The 21,389-nt window shown below is 38.6% G+C and overlaps 1 protein-coding gene across 1 annotated transcript; it reads right to left on the bottom strand.

The window, feature by feature from the left end:
* Positions 1 to 1,405: 1,405 nt before the first annotated feature.
* Positions 1,406 to 12,518, bottom strand: LOC145786360 (mitochondrial glycine transporter-like). The gene is made up of 9 exons (XM_082598004.1): positions 12,231 to 12,518; positions 10,437 to 10,579; positions 10,105 to 10,195; positions 9,461 to 9,534; positions 7,346 to 7,451; positions 6,963 to 7,134; positions 3,776 to 3,918; positions 3,413 to 3,505; positions 1,406 to 2,605 (listed from the first exon to the last, which is right to left on the bottom strand). The coding sequence occupies exons 1-9, from the start codon at positions 12,243 to 12,245 to the stop codon at positions 2,582 to 2,584; spliced, it is 861 nt and encodes a 286-aa protein (XP_082454130.1). The 5' UTR covers positions 12,246 to 12,518; the 3' UTR covers positions 1,406 to 2,581.
* Between the last annotated feature and the right edge of the window lie 8,871 nt (positions 12,519 to 21,389).

The raw sequence follows: 21,389 nt of genomic DNA, 5'->3' as shown, positions 1-21,389 counted from the left end.
TCAAATATTACGTAACGCTTTTTTTCCGAATTTTTGACCCCCCCCTCCCCCATGTAACGCTTTTTTCAATCCCCCCCTCCCCCATGTAACGCTTTTTCACTACGAATTCAGCACAAAAAACTACCATTTCGTACTCGAAAGCGTTACGTAACGTTTTGCTTGAACCCCCTCCCCCCCGATGTGACGCTAACGTAACGCTTTGCATAAACCCCCCCTCCCCCCCGAAGGCGTTACGTAATATTTGAACGTTCCCTTAAGAAATACCAACTTCAAAATATAAAAACATTTTATGCAAAATTGACCTTAACACGCAAATTTAAACACTTTATCAGGCCCCCTGAACGCAAAAAATTGAAAATTTTGTTGTTCTAAAAAAGGGCATACCCATGAGGGGGCCCAATCAAAATACAAAACTAATAAAAAACAATATTTTATGCAAAATTGACCTGAGCACGCAAATTTAAACATTTTGTCGGGCCCCTCTAAACTCAAAAACTTGAAAATTTTGTAATTTTAAAAAAGGGCATAGCCTAGGCTACCCATTAGACATAGGCTACGGAACTAATATAAAAACAATATTTTATGCAAAATCGTTGAAATCAATCTTTTTATCGCTTGAATTTAGACATTTTGTCAGGCCCCCTTGAACTCACCGGCCCGGTGTAATGCACCGGTTGTCCCCCCCTCTTGTGGGCCCTGCCTACGGTACTAATGTAAAAAACAAGGGGGCCTGAGGCCTGTGCCTCATGGTTAATCGGGCTCTGATCAAACGACTAAATAACACAAAATACTTTGGTCTCACGAGTAGAGGTCTTCAAACGAAAGTTTACATGCATAAGAACGATCACGTTCTACAAGGGGAATGTTCAGCAGGTTTTCCATGTGCTGGTGCAAGTGAAGGACCGTTGAACTTCAAAGTTAATGGTTTGACATTTCCATCATGTGGACCCAAAGGAACTTTTGTACCGCCATGAAAGATAGATTTGTTTTGCAACTCATGCTTGTCGCTGGCAACGATACTATAGAACCAGTCTCACGACTGATTTGCTGTCTGGCCCAGAAACAGTCTAAGACTCTACAGCACTCCTACCTGTCATAAGAATGGTAGAGCTTATTAATTAGCTCGTATTCCTGCGTCGAGACTTTTTTAAAGAAATAAACAGACGTGTTTCTTCCTCTAAAGTGCATTTTTCTACAGCATTTTGCGCAAAACATCTTGAAGACACAACTTAAACCAAACAACACAAATGCAAAGCAATCCTAATTTTGAACGATTGAAGCTAATAACAGATAACAGAGATTTTTTTCTTAAGCGTCTTGAAACGTGCCAGTTTGACACGAATGTGCACGACCTTTTTAGGAAAATAGAATAGTTCTCTTTTTCCAACAAGAACGCTTTCAATGGTTAAACAAGGTGGTAAGGAAAGCATAGAAATATTCAGTAATATTGCAGTATGGATCTAAGCAAGGTCCATGGGCAACCGCAACACAGTTGCGATGGATGCTCTCACAGAAGCTAGTAGCATGGTTCAGGCTACTGTAACTGACATTGTAATTAAACAAATTTGTAATTTAGCGGTTAATTGTGGATCAATCGATCAACAGACAGCAAATCAGTCGTTTTTGACATTGGTTCAACGTTTGCAGACAATGAAAAAAACAGTTGATTTGCTGTTTGAAAACCAATCGGTCCTTTTTGCATTGATACGTTGATTCAACGTCCGTACACATTGATTCTATAAACGTTGAATCAATGCAAAAAAATCGAATTGTTGTCTGGGAATGCTTCAATTAAGATTAAGCCTGAAACTTACAATAGACCGGCTCCAACGCGCAATAGCACAAATTCAATTATTCAACACAGATTTACGCAACAACCTAAATAGACTTACAACTGGTAGCCGGCCACAAAAGATAAAACAGCTAATAAACAAATAAAGGAAACGATGCATTGATCGTCACCAACCTCCGACACGCTCCATCGAACACTGCAAGCGTTGAAAATTTAAATTTTCCAAGTTTTGTTTCGTTTTTTTTTCGAGGATTAAGTTTGGAAAGGGTTTTAAACAGAAAAAAAAATGAGCGTCTGTCGATGTAAACTAGTATAAAGGTTGATTATGAAGTAGACTGAACGCTTACAACACTTGTACAATCATGCTATAATGTATGACCACTTTCCGGGTTGTAATTTCCGCTTTTTCAAGCAACCAGCTTGTGAAGACGTTGAAATGTCATTAATAACATTCTCGTGAAATTCAAGAACACACAAGTTCGATTTAAGGTCGGTAGATCACAAGGAGCATTTGGAGGTTTTAAAAAAGACACTGAAATCGTGACATTTTCATCGGTTTATTACGTTACAAAGACGATAAAAATGGAAAGATAAAACATTAAGCTCCGTGTAACGCATCACCCATCCAAATACATATGTACATTCTGTAAATACAATGTTAACTTTATACAAGAACACACGGTTGAACATGACGCTGACCCAATAGGACGATAATATTGCATATGAAATTGCGAGCTTTGCAGTTCCATAGCACCGCAGCAGAGTAAAGGATTGTTGGGCAAAGGTCGCTCATAACTTTAATAATTTGCTTATCTGAAAAAGAAATACATTTTGTCAGTAATTGGATTAGAACGTTAAAAAGTGTTGTTTCTTAGGCATAAAAAGAGATGAGTTGACATCCATTAAATGTCGACAAAACGCTCTGACGCGCTGGTTGTATATTTACGTTCAGTAATTAAGATATAACATAATTTCAAGGTGGTATCTGAATGACACAGAGCATTCGAATGGTATCCGTTTCTCAATTGCGGATTCACATGCGTGATATCCCAGCAGCAAAACATGATCTTTTTACAATGATTCAACGTTTGGAAATGGCAAAGTGATGTAAAAATAAGGTTCTGTACTGGGAGGTAAGTTGATTATGCACGGATGTTGTAAGCAGCTGTTTATGGCAACATTAATGACAACGCAGCTTGCGAAATTAGTTCTTGGAACGACACGCCCCCCGCACACCCCCTTCCAAACTGGTTTGAACGAATAAAACACACAGTCACGTTGACGTCATAACTATAACACAGCACGTCATATACAGCCACGTTAACGTCAATACCAACGAAGCAAAAAAGGGACAACGATTTTTTTGAATTTGTGTTTACTCTTGATTTGTAGGCAAAGGTTTGTAACATTCAGTTTGATGGCTATGATTTGAAGGGCTTAAAACTTAAACTGACCCGACTTGCAAGTCACAAAACAAAACACTTCTAAGAACTCGAGACATCCAAATCCTTTCTGAAATAAGTATTCTATTGCAACAAAGATGAATTCCAGTGTTATTTTTTTGAATTTAGTCCGCTTTTTTAGGCGATTTCACAATGAAAGCAGCGACTTTTAACTTACTTGTTCATAAACAGTCCATGCCATGGCTGCCATGAGAGTTCTTCGGGTGATGCGGGGAGTTATCCCTCGGAAGTACCCAGCGAGACCTTCCTTCTGTGGATGAAATGTTGGAAGTCTGGATATTTAAACTTTGAAACATTTTATGTTACAAGTCATTTTATGTAAATGGAACATAGAAAATATTTTTTTTTTGCAAAAATTGGGACAAGAATGTTGGAAGGAGGATTAAAAAATAATCACTTTCATAACAACTGTTTGTCGCAAAGCCGAAAAAAAACATGAATCTAAAATCTAAATTATCGGAGTGACAACTAGAACGCTGTGTGGTACAAGCACACCATTGCGTTGGTATTCTGCACCTACCTTATATATCAAAGCAATCACATCAACCATTCTTGAAGAGGAAGGACTGATTTGGATCTTCGTTTTGATCACATCAGCTGGTTGGGATATAAATGAAGCTATTGCTCCAGAGAAGACGCCGCACCCGAAGTTATACAACGCACCTGATGAAGCAATGATGAGTTTACGCTTTGATAAAGTGACAGCGAAAAAAACAAGAAACACATTTCGGATTCAAAGCTGTGGCCACTGCATGACATGCGACAAATCCGACACTTTCAAATTGAAAGGAGTAGGCCTATAACATCTTAAATAAGCGAAAATGTAATATGAATTTCAAATATCGCGACAACTATATCTGACATCTTTATAGCCATAAAAACAGTGGCCGCTATGAGATAATTGATTTCGGTCAACTAAATCTTTTTTTTTCACATGACTTCAACTGCTCACTGGAAGTAGCTGGTAATTCCAAGTGAAGCAAAATTAAGGTAATTCCATTAGGTAATTCCAAGTAATTTCGGTTCACTTTTACATTCGTTCAGACGTCACACTAAGACAACGAAAATCCAACAAATTCTCTGTGTCAGTATCGTACACATTTTAATGCAATACAGCAATGTAAGATGTCATTGTCATATATACGTCAGTACAACTATAAATACTCGTATGTTTTTAATGTAAATTCTTTGTGAATGATTTGTGCAATCGAAAGATAGACTTGCGTATGCATCATCGTATAACCTTACGTGTACTACTGTACACAATATGCCTACACGCAAATACACGTGATTAAGTCTTACGCAACAAAACTACGTTGTTGTTGAAGCTAACTCCATTAACTGTACGTGGTCACGTGACCAAGGAATTTTTCAAATAAAGTTTTTGTTTCTATAGAAAACGTTTAGAAGAATGACAATGAGACAAATCTGTGGTGCATTTCAGGGAAACATCGCTGACGTAGATTAGTGATAAACCCACTCCAGGCCACATAGGGTCAAACAACAGTGTTGAAAGGGCAATACACAATCAACTCAGACCTTAAAACATTCTGTTGTCACAGAAAAATCAGGGCTAAAGTAAATTAATACCCCTGTCCCTTATTATTATAAGCACATTTACAGTAACATAATTAGAATACGCGCAACATATTAAATAGATAGAATGTTGCTACCTGTTCCATCAATAAATAAATATAAACATGTGATAGTCAACCCCACACACACCCAACTGCATTTCGATAGTTCTCATTGGCTCAGCTATCATTGACAAAACAAAAACTTTGGCAAGTAACTAGTCGAGTGGGTAAAATCTACAAAAAGTCAACACTCAAAGAGTTGCAACATCACTTACTGAGCTCAAGCATCCTTTGTTCTCGTATTTCAAGAGACAAGTCAAAAAGCATGACATTGGTGTAACATTATACCAATCCGTCCAATACCAATATCAATTTTACCAAATAAAAATAACTTTTGAAAATGAAACGACAAACATAGTTGCCGGGTTTTGAAAATTGCCAGGGGGGTAAACTTTCTAGCCGACTGATTGCTTACATTCAAAATGCTGATGTTTGTTTGTCAGCATTAATGTTTGTTTACGTCTATCTGCCACTGTATATCACCAAGCTTTATAATGTAGGCTCCAGGCCTCGAAATTCACGGCGGACATGTCCGCCGTCACACGGTCACAGCATGTGATGTCCGCGGGAAATACCATCTAGATCGGTCATATTTGTCAGCCGAGAAATAACACAGAAACTAGCGATACAAATCATCATGGCATAGCACGAACAATTGTTGCGATAACATATTTTCCAGCGCATTCTAGCGCGCATCTAGAAAATGTGAATACTGTATCCCTTAGCTTCCATTCAAGGAGGAAAACTTTCGATTTTTACGTTGCTTCAACGATTGATGACATTGAATCAGCGTAACAAAGGTGAATTCTTCGCTAAGAATCGATAGGAGTACAAGTACTTCTACACTAATCACGCGCAATTTAGTTCAAGTTTTACGTCACAATGTTTGGCTTTGATCTCCGAGTAATAATGATACGGCAAGGTTGGTTACTAAATTAGATTATACGAGTAGGCTATTACAGCAAGATGCAACAAAATTTGTTAAGTTTTGGTATTACAGTAAGAAAGGAAAGGCCCAAGGAAAATTCACTTTCGCTCACATGACACGTAAAAATAAACTTGAAGAAAAAAGCCTGTGAAACTTTGCACAGCAGAAAATAGTAGCGTTGGTGTAGAAATTTTCCGACTCCTGCCCAGAGTATTGTGACGCAATAAGCCACACGACCTCGTTCGGGGGAAGTTAATCAGTTATGTGACGTATTGATCAGCTCCACGGCGCTTTGACTCTTCAAGGTCAAGCCGTTGGTCTGATGAAAGCCTTTCAGAGTGACTTTACTGAATTTTAAAAAGCCTTCTAAAACCGTAGTTATAGTTCTGAAATGGCGAAGAATTATTATCAAGATAAAGTGATTATAAGCATGACGATCGACGGCTAAAACTGGTGTGTCAGCCGTGAGACTTAATTTGTCCACCGAGATAGCTGCTCAGACCGGACACGTTTGTCCGCCGTCAACAAAAACTAATTTCGAGGCCTGTAGGGTACTTCGAATTATATGCTAGTCACTTTGAACTTTAGCTCTGAATACGCGTAGATACTAAACTGAGAAAACTGCACCTCGTTATTGACACTCCCAAGAAAAATAAAGCGGAAGAAATCAAGAAAAACGTTTTTCCATATTGTTACTATGCTACAACGGCACCATGCTGGCGTTCATCAGGTACCGTACTTCTGTTTCTTTTGTTATCTTAGGAGCAGCGCTCTTGTTGCAACAAGTAGATCTTTTAGTTGAGATCGATCCGCAATGAAGGTCAAACTAACGCAAATTTGAACTTACAAACATTTGCTTTAGGATTTTTTTTTAAATAATTTGCGGGGGGCAGCAACTCCTAGCTAAATTCACGGGGAGGCGCCGCCCCTCCGGAGTCGGCGCCTATGATGACAAATAGGTCTCCAACTGTTGTATTGATATAAATAGAAATAAAAATAATACCGTCGTAGGGTGCATTTTTGTAACCTAAATTGTTGAAGGTTTTACGCTAAATTTTGTAATTATTAATACGTAACGAGGAACGACATAAATTTTCTAGCTTATTCCAAAGAAAGCAACTAAAAGAATAACAATTAATTACCTCCATCCACAACCAATCCTTTGGTGGTATTATACATCATGAGATAAAGGCCAGAGAAGGGGGCATCTCGAAGCAGGGTTGCAGATATCCCTCGGTACAAACCCCTGGTGCCTTCGCTTTTGTGAATGTTGAACAATGCTTCTGGTATAGTGCGATAATTGAACTTTCCGCTCTGATGTAAAAACATTGCGCATGCTTTAAAAATAATTCTTACATTACACTTGCAACTAAGTTTGTATTACTTTTACATAAATACATCTATACCCATAAGCTGTACATCTAGTTGAGTAGTTGTAAGACAATTTTGCACAAGTATAACAACAAAACAGCAAGAACTGCAATACAGCTTAATTATCAGAAATGCTATGGCAACATTAAAACACCTCAAATCGCGTCTTGATGACTGTCATAGGAAGAGTGCATACTGTTGTGAAGCTTCTAGCCCCAGCTCCAAGCATCAGAGATTCATGGCTGTTAGGTTTTCGATCTCTGAAATGTAACAACGCACCAACATCTTTACGCATGAAAAGAGGCAGATATAACAAAATCACAATTTCCTTTAACACCCTGAAGTGTGGAATCTTTTCAACTCGGACAAACAAATTACAAAATCAATTCAATTTTTGAGAACCATTGCAGACTAATCAAACTGATCATGCGACCGTGCTAAAACATCATGGAACGGTTAGTGTTTTACTGCGTTGATTAAATCCAATTAAAATATTTCAAAACTGGAAATTATAAATAGGCTACTAGGATTGCCAAAACATATTATCAGTATCAAGCGTTTTCTTAAATCAGGGGTTCGCAAATACTTTTTGGTGCGACCCAAAAAGCAATCGTTCGAAGTCTTCGCGACCCAAACGTTTCGGAAGCATATAATTTTGCGCAAAACACTTTGCAAATTAATATCAATTCCAATACGGTCGTCCCCACTTATTAAGGCCACATCGGGACCGGACGATTTTGGCTGCGGGAGACAATTTTCTACCACTCCTATACCTTCAGTAATTCCGGAATGGACCAAATTGGGCTTAATAAGCGGGTGGACCTATTAACCGTGAGCTTCGTCGTCGTGCAAGCCTCTGGGGCCGAGGGTCTACTCTATCCTTTTACCAGCCCAGACTCAAGATGTTCCCGGACTACACTGGAAGGCTATTAGAGAGCAGCCAGTATTTAGTTTCATCATCCATGACACGCAGACCTTCCACTCCGTTAGGTGGCTTGAAGATAGTACACTTATTGATGATGTGGTCTGCAGTCTGTTCCTCGGCACCACATTCACAGGAGGAGGAAGAGGCCAATTCCCCAATGGCGCATGGTTGACCGGAAAAGCCCGACGCCCGTACGAAGACGGTTGAGGCGCACCAATGCTTGTCTTTGTAGTGTCAGGCCGATGGGGCATGTGTCGGCGTTGGGGATGAACGAATGAAGTCCGGTGGTACTTGACTTCCTTTCAGAATTCCATTTATAGTCCGCCCAAGTAGCCGCAGAGATGAAGTTCATCTGCTGCGTTGATCAGAAGTTGAGCGGCTGGCACGAATTGTTGTCTTGACTTCAGTCGACTGGGGTGCTGGTTTTGGGAAGCAGAGATCTTGTGGTGGAGAAGATGATTAGGCTTTAGTGCCCGTCGGCTAAGAAACAGAGTGGCTTCTTCGTGACGAAGCTCAGAAAGTTGGATGCCAGCGAGAATGGCAAAATTATCCAATGATGTGGGACGCATGCATCCGGTAACTGTGCGCAGGGCGCTGTTTATGGCAGTGCCGATGTTATGGCAGTGTGCACTGCAGCACCAAACAGGTGCACAGTACTCTGCTGAAGAGTAGACAAGGGCTAAGGCTGCTATACGCAAAGTGTCAGCCCTCGCCCTCCAGCTGTGGCCTGCCAGGCGCTTGAGTAGTGCAGCGTGGGATGTCATTTTCTTGCACAGTGACACCAAATGGTGGCGGTATGTGTACGATCTGTCTAGTGTCACCTCAAGATATTCTGGTTCGGGCAGAAGGTCAGAGGTTTTCCATTGTTTGGAACATGTAGCTCACGATCAACTTCCCGATTGTAGGCTATAGGTGGAAAGCTGCCGCCAAAGTTTTGTTTTGGCTAAGTTTCAGTCGCCAGTTCTGGAGATAGCCTAAGCTGAGAGAGTTTTCATGCCCTGGCTCGAGCTGTCTTCCAGGCTATATATATGACCGTGGCTTAACTACTGTACTACAATCGAAAGTATAAATTTTCTTGTAGCCTACCAAATTGTACGAAACTCAGCACATCAAAGACTATGATTATATTTATTTTTGCCATACAAGTTATATTTATGGTAATTTTAAACCGTTTTGCGACCCACTGTGAATGGTCTCGCAACCCACTGTAAATGGTCTCACGACCCAAATTTGGGTCGCAACCCAGTATTTGCGGACCCCTGTCTTAAATAGAAACTATCTTATAGTTCTTTAGCTCTAAAAGTTGAGAAACACTGGTGGAAAACACTTAATACAGCTCCTTACTTGAACAGCTTTGATTTTAAATAATGGAGAGATGAGAAGTATGTCCCCACACCAGGCACACAGCGATAGAAGGACTGAAACACAAAATAGAATCATAGTTTTGTGGTGAACTGGTCATATTTCACTACCTCAACTAGAAATAAATTGCACAATATGATACAAACTGTCAAAATATTTATACAAAGTTTGGACTGGGAAAAAATTTACCACATGTTAACTAGCCTATAAAACAAACTAACTACATACGGTACTTCAGGAAGGCAATTGCAGCAACACAGCATTTAGTCTTGAAATAGTCATGGTATCAACTACATAGCCAATTTTGGCAAGCTTTTCATGCATACAGGATTGCATAAATATGATTACGATTGTCCAGAATGTCCACATCTCCAACGGACAATCCACAGTGGCTTGAGAATTACAAGGTTTGTGAAATACAAAGATAGCTATATGCTATAGTTTATCACACCAGCAGCAGAATTTATCTGTATAAATCTTAAAATGCAAGATGCTTTTTGATACACAGGCTCAAACTTGCATGGTTTTGGTAAAAGCACAAAGCATTAATTAACTTCAATAGGCTACACACTACACATTAGCCTATCATTTAGAAAAAAAAAACGAATGCAATTGCAGTAAAGTACCGGCGAGGATCCTTTCCAGAGTCCACGAATGGATTCATTTTGAACAACTGTTCGCACAATGTTGTACATAGTTGAATTAACAGCTACAGCACTAAAATTAAAAAAGGCAATAAATCATGTACTGCAATATTAGAATGCAAACACTTTAATTTTTCATACTTTCAATATATAATACAAACAGTAGCAATTAAAAATTCAAAACAAGTTTAAATTCTGGAAAACATGAAACTGCTTATTTAGGATAATCTGGACATTTATTTTATCTTATCTCTAACCACAGCAAAATAACACAAATAGGTAAAAATAAAAAAACAACAGAAAATAAACCTCACCCTTTCTGTGACATGACAGGCATAGACATTGCAGCAGCAACTTGAAGGCGAGTTTTCACTAAATCAAATGGCTGAAATAAGATGATGGAGCAGGTACCACTCACACTACCAGCCAAGAAAGACTTGGCAACCGGATTGGAAATCTGGAAAATTTAGATTGTCAAAACTCATCCTGTATCATCTAGCCCAGATTCAGATTCTTTTATATTTGGTTTAGCACTACAGAGTACAGCACATACATAGATACATAAATAAACACATCGAATGTGGTGCTGGTATGACAGCGAAAGACCACAGGGTCAACAAAGTCAGCTGCCACTCTCATACAAATACTAAAAAAAAAAACTATGAAAAGAAGAAGCAATAATAACAAGAGTACAACAAAACAATGAACAAACAAACAACCAAAGTTAGATGTAACATGGCCACCCAAAGATACGGCCTGATTTGTCACATTTTGCAAAAATTTTCAGGTTTTTCTAACTTTGGGCAAACGTTTGAATAAATTTTTCTAAAAATTAGATTTTTACGCTTTCTTTATTCTTTTCCCCAGATGACACAATAGGTTTTAACATCCTCACATGTTGAAACACAAAGAAAATTTGATTTTGTAGAGTTTAGTCAGACTGTTAATTTTCAATAACAGTCTGATTTTGCGTTTTTCAACTTACTTTTTCTCATTTGCTACTGCTTCCCCAAGGCAACAAAAAAGTTTTTTGTTGTTAGGAAACCGCAAAAAGTAAAAACATCTCAAAAAATGTCAGTCAAGCACTAGCAGTAATCAAAATGTGACAAATCAAGCCACATTTCCAGGTGGCCATGGATGTAATAATAGGCAGCAAGGTGGTGGAAGGCTGAACAAGATAGCAAGAAAAATTTATATGTTTAGTTGTATTTTTAAGTGGTTTGAAACATCTAAAAGTATTAGTTTTAAGGTCTGTGGGAATGGTGCTCCAGAGTTTTACAGCTAGGTAATCAACTTTCTTCTTGTCTGTGTTGCATTTACAATTTGGTAAATAAAATTTCTGCTTAATTTTCTGTCGGGTGTTGTGGTTATGAACTTCATGTAGGTTTTTAAATTTTTTGGAGAATTCATCAGGCAACATATTGTGAGCAGATTTACATATAAAACAGCGCATTTAAGGTAAAATATATCTTTTAGTTTAAGGACATTAAATCTAGACTATAAGGAGTTTGTTGTGGTGTGTAGAGGAGAAAATAAGCTAGCTCAAATAAAGGTGTTTTGCATTGTTCGAATTGGAGTAAGTGATGTTGTGAAGGCTCTACCAGTCTACCCCAGTAAGAATGGACTACTGTAGTTTTGAATGAAATAAGGCGAAGTATATCATTTGCAGAGTTGTAATAGGCACAAGATGCCTTAATTTGTAAGCAATTCCGCAAGCTCTTGACAGGATAATCTTCAAATTTGACAAATGCATTTCCTACTTTATCAGCCTGTTGTCAAAGTAGACTCCAAGATATTTGATACCTTCAGCTTCTAAAATGTTTATTCTATTTATGCACAGATTTAATTTACCGGAATGGTCTTTGTTCGGCTTTTTGCTTATGATAATGCAGTTTGTTACATTTCAACCAAGTGTCATTTTTTGTTTCATTGTTGAAGTGCAACTATTGTATTTTCATTTGAGGGCCCAATATACTTAACTAGATTATACCATGGATCACACCTTCATTCAACATGTAAATTGTCTACCAGTGACTAACATAAAGTTACATAAAGTTGCTACAGCCTTAGTTAAAGGTTCAACAATCAAAAATGCAACATTTACTTACAATGGTTGTATCCATATTGAAAATAAATAAATCCCAGTGTATATGATAATCTGCTTGAAGATAATATATTCCAAAAAGTTATTTGAAAACGCTGCGGTGCTTAAATTGTTCTCTCTTTAGGTGGTTCCAATACCATCCACCATTTTAATGATAACTAATAAGAACATATGGCAGTGTCCAATTTCAGATTGGTTGAGTATTGAAAGACTTGGTGATATCCGAGAAGACATTATGATAAATTGACAAATAACAAATTCATTCAAAAGTTACATTCCAATTACATCTAACTGTTCTAAACCATAAAAAATGATTTATACAGCTGTGGCTACAGTTATCAAGAAAGAAGAGCAAGTTTGAGTGTACAACTATGCATTCACTAGATTGAAAGTATTTTGGCAACAATAGCCACTTACCGTATTAACCACCTGAGGACGACAGGTATTTTTATTTTGCTTAGCTTGTTGTTAGAGTAAGCCTAGCCACTGTTGCTGTTATAAGTTCTGATTTATAACGTCTGGCAAAATATCTATTGATACCGTACTGCCCAAAAAATCTCACACCCATTTAAAAAAACACATGGTACGGTAATTTAAATTTCAAATCAGATTTGTTTGTACTGTACCGGTATCTCATCTTGTTTGGTCGCAAAACTTCATATAGGCTACATGTTCACTTAACAATTTCAATTTGTATTTAGACCAATAACAAAAATTGGAAACTAACCTAGCAATACAAAACCCAAACTGTTAACCCATTTTCAAAATTCTATGAAGTAGCCTAATAAGATTCAAAGATGAAGGGGTGTACCAGCAACCATCTATCGGATTGGCTCATGATACAAGAGAAGGATCCACAGAGGATACAAACTGATATCAATAAATCAACAAGTGAATAAAAAAATAACAGTAACCTCTCAAGTACATGTAGCTCCACACAAAACGAACATGACTTTTGACTCTTTTTTATTTCTTTAAAAGTAATGTCTAAAAAGAATGTAAAAATTTTATTGAGGTGTTGCGACCGTGCCATATTTTAAACTGATTGTCCTGCTTTGATATCATGCACGGGGTCCGCGTTTTGTCGCTTCTACCTTTTTCTGGACCTATGCTATGTTTTGTCATATATTGTTTTTTTTCGTTGTGATGGTCAGAAATAAAAACAAACTGAACTTAACTAAGTAAGATCTATGAAGTAAGTTGGTCTAATTGCTTTCACGTTTTTACAAACTTGACTGGACAGTAAGGTTGTAAAAAGTAAGGACTGGAAAAAATATTCGCTTTAAAGCTTCCAAACAAACATACGTACTAAGCCTCAACTCCATGTTAAAATTGATTAGTTATTACAGATTCGTTCCTTGCTTGGACAACAAGTGGGTAACTTATCACGTGATGTGGTTGGCGCTTCACTACAAGTCGGTTTTGTTGACTGAAAAACTCTACAAAGGGTTATTTAACTGAAAGTTTCAGATGAAAAATTAATTAAATTGAGAAAAAAAAGAGTTTTTTATCATAATATTTTGCTTAACCACAGTTTTCGTCGTTTATAGTTAAAAAATTTAAAAACATCACTTGAATAAAAGATACGTCAAAATACCCTTTGCTTTTTAATATTGAGTTAGGTTGCTGGTTGCATCATGCGAATGAACGAGCAGGATCAGCGTATAACCGGTTGAAGCTGGTTTTGTTCGATCGGGTTTGTTCGATTTCTTTTTGTGGCGGATAAGTAGTGGGCGCCATTCAGCTTACTCCAAATGCAAAATGATTGATGGATTGAAGGCAGGCCCGGTCGCGAATTTTTTTTTCCACAAACTTTCTGTCTCATTTGCATATTTCTGTATATGTAGCCATTAGGCTACTGGTTACCAGTGATGCACGCGCATACAAAAAATATTGACGCCGTCAGCGTAAACGCAAACGTTCGAAAAACCATAAGCCGTATGCGTTAACGTAACTTGTAAAAAAAGTTGGCGGCGTCAGCGTCAGCGCATACACTAGCGTAAACTAATTTTGTTTGCTAGTTGCTATAAACATTCACATGGTAGCCTATAAACCACTCGAAACAAACAAGTTTTATTTTGAATTTCCACGAAGAAACACAAGCATCTGAATGTGTTCATCTGACATTTTGCTGTGTTTTGGTTCCAATATGTCTTTGCCCATTGAAAACATTGTTTCAACTGCAGCGCTGGAAGGTATTGGGGTGTTGTAGCGAAAAAAAAACACATTAAAACAAGGGCGCGGAAGTAGGGGTGCTCAAGGGGCTGCAGCCCCCCCCTAGAGCTAATTCAGCCCCCCCTGGAATTTTCGATAATTGCTTCAGCCCCCCCTAGCAAATTCTGACAATTTAAGGTACATAACGTTGTAAAGGAAGTGAGGCTTGTTGCCGATGCCCACTTCGTTTAAACAGTTGCAGTTGTAATTCGTGAATCGTCTAAACGTAAATATTTATTCATGTCGCTTTTTGGTTCCGATGAAGTTGCCTGCAATTTGCTGGGTTTGTGTCCTACTCGTTGGTGCGTTCGTGCTTTTTCCCTCGCTCGTGTTGTTAAGTGCTACCCTACCCTGTTGCAATGTCTGACAGACATGACAGAAGATAGTGCAATGAGAGGAGACGCACGTACAAAGATATTCGGCATGGTAAAACAAGCACGCACGATGCGACCTTATTTTGCGATTACCTGCAGCGGTAAAGTTTTTCAGCCTGCAGAAGCCGTCGCAAAATAGCTCCAAAACAAGAAGATCTCTGCTTCTACAGCTTTAGAATCTATCACCATTCTCCACAAACGGATCAAAAATCTCAGAAAATATGAATCCGTTTACAAACCTATGGAAGAGCGAACGTCTTTACGTCTGCTAATAACCTAAAGACGACAAAAGATCCCGGAGTGAGCAAAACTCCAGTAAGATTTCGAAACACAGAGGAATCGGATGCTTTGTCGTCTGTGGGAGAAGGAGCGTGGAAACGACAATACATCGAAGCCCTTAATTTGGTTCAAGCTGAGCTTGATTGAAGATTCAACCAGGCGGATCTGCTTACAGCAGCCAACAGAGAGAAGGCCCTTCTGAGCTGTGCAAACGGTGACGAAAGGTCTGATACTGAGATCAGCTTACCCGATGCCATCAGAATAATCTCCTAAAAACGCAACTTACCTTGCTCAGCGATGTTGTAAGTGGAAAAATCGCAAACTCCGTTAAAAAGGTTGCTGAGATACTATCGCAACTAAACCTCCAAGCACTATTTCTTTTCAAAGAAACGTGGAAATTCGTGGAGCTCTGTCTTTGCCTCCCGGTTTCAGCTGCATCATCAGAACGTTCTTTTTCTGCTCTAAACGCCTGAAAACATGCTTGAGAAGCTCAATGACACAAAAAAGACTTACTCATCTTGCGTTGATGCATGTCCGGTTGCGAAGTCGTCGGCATTCGTCGGCTGCGTAGCCGAGTGGTGAGAACGTCAGCGCCACGTTCGAAAGGACGTGGGTTCGACACCGCTCCAGAGCACGCGGCTGTGTCTCGGCGAAAGACACTTAAAGGCAAGCCAAAATAAGGGGAGCAGCTGACTCGAAAACTATATGTCACTTTGCTGCTTCCTGTCGTATCGCATCTGTGATCGCAGTGTACTGTATGTTATCGCAATGGGCGCAAATAAAAACATGATTATGTCCACTAAAACACTGTCGATGTCAAAGAACTCATGACACAGTTTATAGAAAAAACACTTGAGCGAAAAACACTCTTCGGAAGCGTATTTCATATTGATTTCCTGAACAGCTGCTTTGTTGTTACCGTTCTTCATTTGTTACAATAACAAAGTGTGTGATTTGGCGTCGTTTTTTTGGACAGGAAGGGACCAAATTCTTACAACCCGCTCTAAAAGTTGACCTGCATAAGGGGGGTCTGGGGGGCGAAGCCCCCCAGAAGCTGACAACACTACGGAAGCTTCGGCCCCCCCTAGAGAAAAATAGTTCCCGCGCCACTGCATTAAAAAGTAGCCTATGCGTTGACACTATGCGCTAAAAAACCGCGAAAACTTTACGGCGTAGCCTCAAGCGTAAACTATCCAAAAAAATGTGGCCACAAGCGTTAGCGCAAACAAAAAGTCTACGCCGCAAGTATGCGGCGTAGAATGTGCGGCATAAGTTATACGTACATCTCTGCTGGTTACCTCGCGGCGCGTGTAACTGTTTTTACAAATTAATTTTTTTCGCGCGGTTTTCAAAGTCAGCAGCCAATTTTCGCCCTCCAGGTCTAAAAGTAAGATTTTCCGAATTGATTTGGAATTAATTAACCCATTAACCCTACTTTTTTGAAAAGCTTTTGTGCACTGCAAAAATTAATTAAAAATTAAGTTTGATGGGCGTCGAAAGCAGTGGCTCCGAGAGGGGGGGGGAGTCGGGCCAGTTTCCCCCCTAGCAAAACATTGTAAAGGAAAAACGAGGAGTTTTTTGTATTTGCACTTTTGAGGGGGGCCCATTTTTAGTACTAAAGTAAAAATGTACCAACTAAATAATCAACAAATTTTCAAATGAAGTGCGTAGTTCCAAGTATTTCTCAATCATTGTAAATGTCACTCTCGATGCTTCTCATCAAAAACAAATCATTTTCGTGTTAAGGTAGGCGATGTTGAACAGCTTCAAGACGTAAAATCTGAAGCTGAAATGATTATCACTGAACGGTTTCGATTGTATTGATAGTTTCAACTTGAAAACTGGTGCTGTTTTAGCTAAGCGGGAACTATTTTTGCTTGATAACTGAACCTTAACTTCAAAATCTGCGTTGGCCAGGCATAAGATGTTGTATCCAACATAAGTTATCTGGGAAAGTTAAAGGTATCAGTCCAAGCACGATTAAAGAAAGTAAATTCTGTATATTTTTTGTTTATGGATCATCATCATCATCTCCGTCTGCAGCAGATTGCGCATCAACATGAGTTATTTGCTTCTAAGAGTGGCGATTTTAGCCAGCTCGCCCAGTGTCGCCAAGTTGAGTCCGGTCCATGATTGGATGTTCTCTTGCCATCGTTTTGGTTGTCTGCCACGTTTTCTTTTTCCTTCTACTTTGCCTTCTGTGCAAACTTTGCTGATTCCGAATTGTGATCTTTTAGTGTGGCCGAACAGTTTTAAAACTTTTGATTTTATTATTGCTGCAATTGGATGTAATTTTGTCATAGTTAAAAGATCTTCTGTTTTCGTGTGGTCAAGTAGCCTTTTGTTGGTCATGCTTCTCATGATGTGATTTTGGAAGGTAGTGAGTTTTTTTTTATTTGAGTTTTTTGTTTATGGTTGTTGTTGCTTAAATATAGTTGGAATTCATAATGTTGCCTACAGACAGCGTTGTTCAAATGTCTTATCATTTTGGAATAATTGATTAATTATCTGTAAGCTTGTGGCATCTTTAAAGTTATAGCCCAGCCCCCAGTCAGAGGAAAAATTCTGAAAAGTCTAAAGAAAGCTGTCCTATCATCTTGCAAAGAAAATTGACTTCGTGAGGGTAATCAAGGTGTGGTGCAGTCAAACCCAATGCTTTACATTACCATTTTGAAATTGAAGCTCTAAAGACGTTTGTTAAATGCATCAAGTTGGAACCAACAAGAGCTTGATCGGAAGCTGAGTCAATGCTGAAGTAGCCTACAACTAGCAGTTTTAAATTTGTGACTGCTTTGCATTATGTGGATTACGGTCCTAAACAAGATTTACTGATGAATTTAATGAAATTAAAGGAAGATGTAATTTAAGTAAGAAAAAGCTGGAAAGAGTAGGCTACTACTCGCAAGCTAAAGTTGCAGTGGCAATTACAAATTTAAAAGAAAATGATTTTCTTTTCCTGAGGACAGAACGCTTTTATAACTCCACTTAACTAGCTGAATCATTCGAAGGAAATGTATTCTATCGTCCATTGCAAAGGATTCGATAGTTGTTGGAATTGACAAATGTATCAACAAACTCAAACTTATCGTCGATGAGTTTGAAGTTCCATGAAAATTTCATCGTATGTCTGCTGTGCATTTGCGGGCATGTGGACAAATTTAAACTATCTGTAGGCTACAAAAATAACATTTTTCAAGACATTTTGGATGAGTTGGTACTTTTGACAGAAAGCCACACAGCAAACTTCAGTTGCAAACCAGAACGAACCACCCCATAATCTCTACACAAGAAATCATTGATTGCAACCTTCGAAAGGTTTTTCCAAATAGTTTTGTTATGATTTTTTTGTGTGTTCCGGTAGATATACCTCCAACAGTTCCGCTTTGACAACATGGTTTTAGCACTTACTGAAATTTGTAAAGAATTGTGTGCGCTCCAGTAGGCCTATGACTCAAAACCGATTGAAAAGCCTAACTATAGGCTACATGTTGTGCATCAATTCAGACGTCGAAAAATTTTATCATTTGATGCTGTGATCCGTGATTTTGCATTGCAAAAAGTCCAGAAAGGGTTGAATTAAATCAAGGATGTTCAAAGTCCGGCCTGCGCCCCAACTCCGGCCCACGAAACGTTTTTGTATGGCCCGCGCCTGTTGTTGTACAATGTGTTATTTTTGGCCTGCAGACACACAAAAATTATATAAATTCAACTAGCAGTTTTCCGAAAAATTATTGTGGCTGTTGGCCCGCGCACACTTATTATCAAATCTGGCTCGCGTGGGAAAAAGTTTGGACACTCCTGAACTAAATGCTTGGTTGAACTATTTTCGTTGCCTGTAGGCTTATTGTGTGTTTACAAAGCTTTCTAGACAAAATAGTTTGCCTCAACGGCATTTTTGCTGCAAGTGTAATCCAGTGATTATTGATGATTTTTACATTGAACGAAGTTCTTTTCATGCTGAGGAAAGCAGGCTAATTTCAGCTTAACACGAACATGCAACGCAAGATACAAATTAGTTGTATATTTGCTAAAAAATATTATGGGGCCCATTTTTCGTATTGTTTCCCGACCAGTGCTGATTTCTCTCGGAGGCCCTGGTCGAAAGGCGTAAAACTTATAATAAATGTTTAGTTTATAAGTAGGCCTATATAGCCTAACTGTACAGTGCATATTTGCACGAGCCAAAGTCCTCAATAGGCCTATGATTCATCAAAGGACATCCTGGGTAAGCTATATTGACAAATTTATTACCAAAATCAAGAAATCTGGCGATTTTTGAAGAAAATAAACAAAAATTCTCACAGGAGTCGCTTTATTGATGAACACCTGTCTTCAATCATGAGGATTTCTTCAGCTTGACCCCAAACATTGATAAACTTGCATCCAAAATGAGAAGCCAAGTATCAGGGTTAAAGTAGTAGGCTATGCGTTACAAATGCGCAAAGTAAACTTTCGTGTACGTTTTTCCTTGCTTTTTAGAGGCATGTTTGTGTTTTTCGGTTTTAGTTTGAATATTGTTTTCCTTCGCTGCTTTGATAGGGCTGTAAGGTACTGAAAGACATAAGCAAGGAATAGGCTACAACTGATATTTTTCTTTATTTAATAGCCCTATCTTGACTTTCGATATGACTTGACCTGAGTTTACTTTTTTTAAACTGTAATCATGTTTCGGTAAATGCGCAACCCATATGCTCAAAATAGCTAGCAAAACCACCTAGGCTGTTGTTGCAAAGTCAAAAGTTCCTTGAAATATATTTTGCAATAAATATTGAACTAGTCCGGCCCGCGACTTGTAGGCTACTGATTTTTTATTTTGGCCCGGGGTACATTTGAGTTTGACACCCCTTCATGCGAAGTAACAAAAAGTTTGTGGGAAAAAAAATTTCGCGCCCGGTCACCGAGATTGACAGAGTGAAGTTTAAAATTGTTGAAGTGTTGTTTGCGAAAAATTATTCCATCCATTAGAATTAGATTCCGCTAAATGGAGAGCAGTCCTTAAAGGGCGTTGAAGTGCAGACGTAGCCTACCCTGGATACCTGGACACTTTCTATTTGTGGTGTTTCAAAAAAAAAAGCAAAATTTGGATGAGCATTTTTGATTTTGTTGCAGATTGTTATTTCAGTTCAGTTTGTTTTTATTTCTGACAATCTTTTACTTTATCATCATCTCTCTTTCTGACCATTTTTCTGTTTCTTTCTTTTATGCATTTGACAATGAAAAAGAAGTTAAATCCTTATAAAGAGATTAATTGGTTGGTTTGAATTAGGGTTGTTCGAAACAAAAATATTTCGAATTATTTTTTTCGTTTCGAAGCGAACCTCCTTGTCTTAATTTCGTTTCAAAATAATTAATTTCGGAGTGAAGAATTTCGTTTCGTTTTATTTCAAAGTCCAATCCATTTTGTTTCGTTTTGTGTTCGAAACGAAGCAAAATGTAGGCTACAAGAACTTTGGAAAGTGCCAAAAACTCATACTTTTTTAACTTAAAGTGAATTTGCATCATGTTTTTCGAAGGTTTGATAATAATCGCAACTCACAAAGTAAAAAAATCTAAGCTAAAAAGGTAGGCCTACTTCTTTTTACACTTTATTATATTCGCCTGAGCCCGGTTTCCATTTTCCATTAGTGTTGCCAAAAAACTGTGTAGTCATTTACACGCTGTTGGTGTGCTACTAGTTGGCCCACTGATTGGAAAGCGAATTGAAACGATTTCGGAAAAGCGAGTAGATACCAACAAACGAATGTCCAATGGTGGAAAGTGCATCAAACTCACTTGCCAATGGTGGCTTTAATTAACACAGATTTTGTTGGCTATATCAGCCACTTCCACCACAAGCGAGCGTTTGTAGTCTGCTGCTGGTAACATTGTAGGCCTAGTACCAAATCGAGCACGCTTGAACACATCAAGGGTTTGTGGCATGCTCTTTCTCAGAGCGACTACCAGGAACTCCATTAGACAGTAGACACGTGCCTTCTTTGCACAATTTTATAACCTCCGTTGACTGTAGGCTACTCCTTCTTTTTCTTGCTTGTATAGGCTATGCAGTGGATCCCAACCTGGGGTCCGTGAGAAAGCATTTAAGGGTCCGTGATTATCTTGATGAATTTTGGAAAAGAAACGAAAAGCGATCTTTTTACTTTCATTTCTTTCTTTAAATGCAAATGTGTCAAGCTCAAGCCCGCGAGAATAAACTGCAACAACAGGTCAATAGCTCTCTCATTAAATTAATAAATTTGCTTACGTTGAAAAAGTTTCGGCATGGAACTTTGGGTCACCTTAATGTTCAAATAGCCTAC

The sequence above is a fragment of the Aplidium turbinatum genome, chromosome 17 (assembly GCF_918807975.1).
Source record: "Aplidium turbinatum chromosome 17, kaAplTurb1.1, whole genome shotgun sequence".
Taxonomy (NCBI): domain Eukaryota; kingdom Metazoa; phylum Chordata; class Ascidiacea; order Aplousobranchia; family Polyclinidae; genus Aplidium; species Aplidium turbinatum.
This window is presented reverse-complemented; position numbering and strand designations above follow the sequence as displayed.